General features: G+C 36.8%; 1 protein-coding gene across 1 annotated transcript in view; it reads left to right on the forward strand.

Annotated features, from left to right (window-relative positions):
• LOC104544513 (lamin-B1-like) overlaps window positions 1–4,402 on the forward strand; it is a gene marked incomplete at its 3' end in the record, with an annotated part of 11,520 nt that overhangs the window by 3,711 nt on the left and 3,407 nt on the right. The window contains exons 3-6 of the mRNA XM_010189407.1: window positions 239–364; window positions 1,411–1,581; window positions 3,017–3,142; window positions 4,041–4,261. Coding sequence (XP_010187709.1) covers window positions 239–364; window positions 1,411–1,581; window positions 3,017–3,142; window positions 4,041–4,261 — 644 coding nt within the window. The remainder of the gene's footprint in view (window positions 1–238; window positions 365–1,410; window positions 1,582–3,016; window positions 3,143–4,040; window positions 4,262–4,402) is intronic.

Raw genomic sequence — 4,402 nt, forward strand, 5'->3', positions numbered from 1 at the left:
GGAAAATTGGTAAGTAGCATTTTAATGCTAGTTAGTAGTGTGAAGTATCTAGAACTTGTTTGTTCAAGCGATTGCAGAAGGAGGGAGGAAAGAAGACATTACTGGTTTAAACATTGGATTTGATTGTCAGATTCAACCATAACTTGTAGTTAGCTGCCCTTCTAGGTAGCTGAGGCCACTTTGTGTTCTTTGAGTTCTGCTACATAATCATTGTGTTGATTTTTTTTTTTCCTTAAAGCTTGAAGCTTCTTTAGCTGCTGCCAGGGAGCAGCTTGCAAGTGAAACTTTACAGAAGGTGGATCTTGAAAACCGTTGTCAAAGTCTCACCGAGGACTTCGAATTCCGTAAAAATATGTATGAGAAAGTAAGTGCTTTAGTGTTAAGAATTCACATTTTTAAAGGTAAGATAGAAACTGGGAGGTCATTCTAGAGTACTACAATAATTTAGGTTGGGAGGGACCTTTTGAGTCATCCGATCTGAAATCAGAGAAGGGCTTACCTCTATTCTAGGTGAAAGATTTTCAATTTAGTTTTTCTAGGAAAAATGATATTAACTGAGAGCTCTTGTGATAAAATAGCTTAATGTATGATGATGTTTCATGCTAAATTCTGCCAATAGTATTGCAATGTACATGATTTTTCATAGTAATGAGAAAGTAGATTAATAATTTCTTGCATAATCCCTTGATGAAAAATAAATGGAGAAGGATACTCAAACATGCTGTGGACTTGTACTGGTTTTTACTTTCCGAGCTTTCCAGTAGGATGCTTTTGAATAATGGAAACAGAAGTTGATGAACATTTGTATTTTCTAGCTTCTTCTTGCTACCCTTCCTTTCACTTACAGTACTTGAGGCTTTTCAGGAGGAACCTTAGAGCAGTAACAGATGTACCTAACCATGCTGTCTTTTGTTCCATGTGCACCCCTCCTTGCTAGGTGTATTTTCAGCTTTGTCCATGTTGTTGGAATAACTTTTTCCATAGACAACAGGCATACATACAAATAAATGGGGAAAATGCTGATCAGTGTAACTGACTGTTTAATTTCACAGTACTTTTTGTGCAAGCATAGAAAATACCTAAAGAAAAGGGGGAATATATTTCTAAAACTTAATCACACTGTGGTGTATTTATTGAAAATGCAGACAGCTCTCAGAAGGAATTGTTACTTTATGTGCTGATGTTATCTTAGCTCTTATTTCAATGACTCGCTATTGCAAAATAAACTACTATGGAGATCAGAAGGGGAAAATGGCCCTGTGTTTCTACTAAAAGTTTCAGTGTCAAACAAACTAATCTAATGTTGATCCACATGACTAGGTAAAATCTGCATTACTATCTCCTCAGCGGATAGCCTTCTAAAACTTGTCATATTTACTGAATGTTATTTTCTTTTTCTGTTTTTCTTAGGAAATAAAAGAAACAAAACAGAAATATGACACTCGCATAGCGGAGGTTGGTTTAAGGCATCAAATTGCATTTGAAGATAAATTGACCCAAGCACTTCGTGAAATAAGAGAGCAGCATGATATAAAAGTGAAGCAGTACAAAGATGAGCTGGAACAGACTTACCAATTGAAAGTGAGAACATCTTTTCATACAGTTGTCTGATTAACTTTATTTTTGTTTTACTTAATAGAAAGATACCCTAATTGCTTGCATGTTGGAGGATTTTATTTTGGACCTTGTTTTAAAGTTACTATGCTTTTGAATGTGAATTTGCGTTTTCAGGTCTCATTTTAGGAGCAGGTTTAATCCTCAGGAAGAACAATAATACAAGAGTAGGAAACACCATGTGAAGGTGAACTGTGGGGAAAAAAGTGATTAGTACTGGGATTACTATGAATTCAATGAAAGTTCATGTGTTATTTTGTATCAAGTGTAGCATAGTCTTGACGATGAATAAGATGGCTCATATTTTGTATACAACTTTGTAATACGGCTTGCTGAGAGGACCGCATCCTGAGACCTCTTACCCTGTGCAAAACATGTGGAAGTTTTACCACACGCAATGATTACTGCTTTTCATCCTTCTAGAGAGGAAGACTCAAGCTGAAATCCGTTATGCTTCATAATTTCCTTCCTTTACTAAGATTTAGCATTTCTGTCAGGAGGGTTCCTGATATCTCTACTCAACCTGTTTTTTCATGGCTATACGTGTTCGAGTTAATATTTTTAGAAACAAGGTGGGATATTACAGCAGAGAAGTTGATACAAACCGAATTTATTAGTAAAGTTTTCAGTCTTTACAGTCTTAACAGCATGCAGTTGTTTATCTTCACGGCTTCAATCTGACTTGGAGAAACTTCTTTTAAATAAGATCTAGCCAAAAATATTTTTAAGCTTGAGGCTTTCTTGTGCCTTCTCTTCAGGTGTATTTTTTTATTTCTTGACGCTTATTTTAAAATCTTTTGGTTTTTCTTTAGATTCCATTTAAGCTGCAACTGCAAGTTCAATAAGTCTGTGGTGCTGCACAAGTGGGTATGGTAGTGTAGGGCAGCCAGCTTAAAAAAAGGAAAATTATTTGAGCTTTAAGTTGTGGTAGAATGAAGCAGTAGTGACTTATGGCACTGATACTGTAATCTGAAGGCACATTAGAAATTTTCTTATGTTGGCAGAAAGTTAACGTAAGTTTGCTTGTTTTTAGAGATTTGGTAATTTCCGTTAAGCTGCTTCTATTTAAGCATTTTCAAAACCAGTTCTACAGTAATTAAACATATAAAACTAAACATTGGCCAGCATGAAAACTGAAGTTAGCAGTCCAACTTCAGTCATGTAAGTTATCCTTGTAAACAAGTTTTGAATCCTATAATTATTCAGAGGATTGTCATTTCAGGTAGGGCAATCCAGCATGGTAATTAAGCTACTATATTTAACTCCTAAAGAAAGATGTTTCATTGTGTCAGAGCTGCAGAGAGGAACATTGCAGCTTAGTGTTGTGTGTGCTTTTTCATAACTCATTTTTCTTTTAATAAAAGTTACTTTGAATCTGATGTCTTAACTTGATGTGCTACAGCTAGAGAATGCTAAACTGGTTGCTGAGATGAGCAGTTCTGCAGGCAACTCAGTACGAGAAGAACTGAAGGAAAGCAGCATACGAATTGGTGATCTGTCTTCCCATCTTGCCAGGCTTCAGAAGGAGGTAATAAACTGTGACTCTTCAGTCTTGCTAATTACAGTTGTTGATTTTTATATTAAATAACTTTTTACCTTAACTTGTTTGTTCAGCATCATGACTTCCTAAGTAGAGTGCCTGAATAGCAAACTTGGCGACTTAACCAGATGAGGTGATTGTGGGACATAGGTTTCTGTGTTTGTCCTTTAATTTAAAAAGTCCGAAGAGACTATCAAACAGAAGATAGCATGCTCAGGAAAGTAAACCTAAGAACTGTCATAATTTAGCCTTTCTTTGATAAGCATTCACTCTGTATGTAGAATGTTAAGTTCCACTGACTTGATGTGATTTTTAAAGTATGTGACAAACTAGCTTTCTTCATGGTACACTTAGCATTGTACTTTCAGCAAGCCTTGAAAGCTTTGATAATAGTCAGACAGGCTTTCATTGACAACAACCCTGGTACCTTTAGAGGAACTTTCTCCCAGAATTCAGAATTGACAGCAGTACACTGAATCAGGAAGTAGACATCTGAAAGCTAAAAAGCAATTACTTACCACAGGTTATGAAGTATGCTGAGCTGCTCTTTGATTCTGTGTCCTGTCCAGCACATTTTAAAGGGTTTGACTCTTAAGCTCAGTTTTGGTTGACTAAGTGAATTCAGGTGTAGTAACATATTTTCAGATCTCGGAAAAGTGGAGCAGGTTGTCTTTCAAAGTATTCCGTAAATTTCATTGGAACTTAAGGTATTATGTTTGTAGTAGATGAGGTGGAAAACAGGAAGTTGAATATGGGTAAGTTTGAAATCAGAAAGTGGGGAGGATGCCTAACAGAATGTTTTTAATTTGATGTTGCCTGGCTAGCAGAGTGCATGGAGGTTTGGGTGAGCTTTCCTTTGCACCACTGATGTTTCAATGTTCTCTAGTCTAGAGCATGGCAAGAGAGAGTTCAAGAGCTTGAGGACAGCTTGGCCAAGGAACGGGAAAACTGTTGCAAAGTAGTGTCTGAGAAAGAGAAGGAAATGGCAGAGTTAAGAGCTCAGATGCAGGAGCAACTGAGTGACTACGAACAACTTCTGGATCTTAAATTGGCACTTGATATGGAAATCAATGCGTACCGGAAAATGCTGGAGGGTGAAGAGGAGAGGTATGAAAGAATGTAGCGACATTCTATCTGTGTGCTTTGCTTACTCGTCTCTTTCTCTTGTTAAAAGGCAGTTCTTTCTGGGAATGTGTTCATTAGGTGCTTTACTACAGTTTCCAAGGCACTGTTTGTTTTTGCCCCCCC

Source organism: Mesitornis unicolor, unplaced genomic scaffold (assembly GCF_000695765.1).
Source record: "Mesitornis unicolor isolate BGI_N332 unplaced genomic scaffold, ASM69576v1 scaffold47377, whole genome shotgun sequence".
Taxonomy (NCBI): Eukaryota; Metazoa; Chordata; class Aves; order Mesitornithiformes; family Mesitornithidae; genus Mesitornis; species Mesitornis unicolor.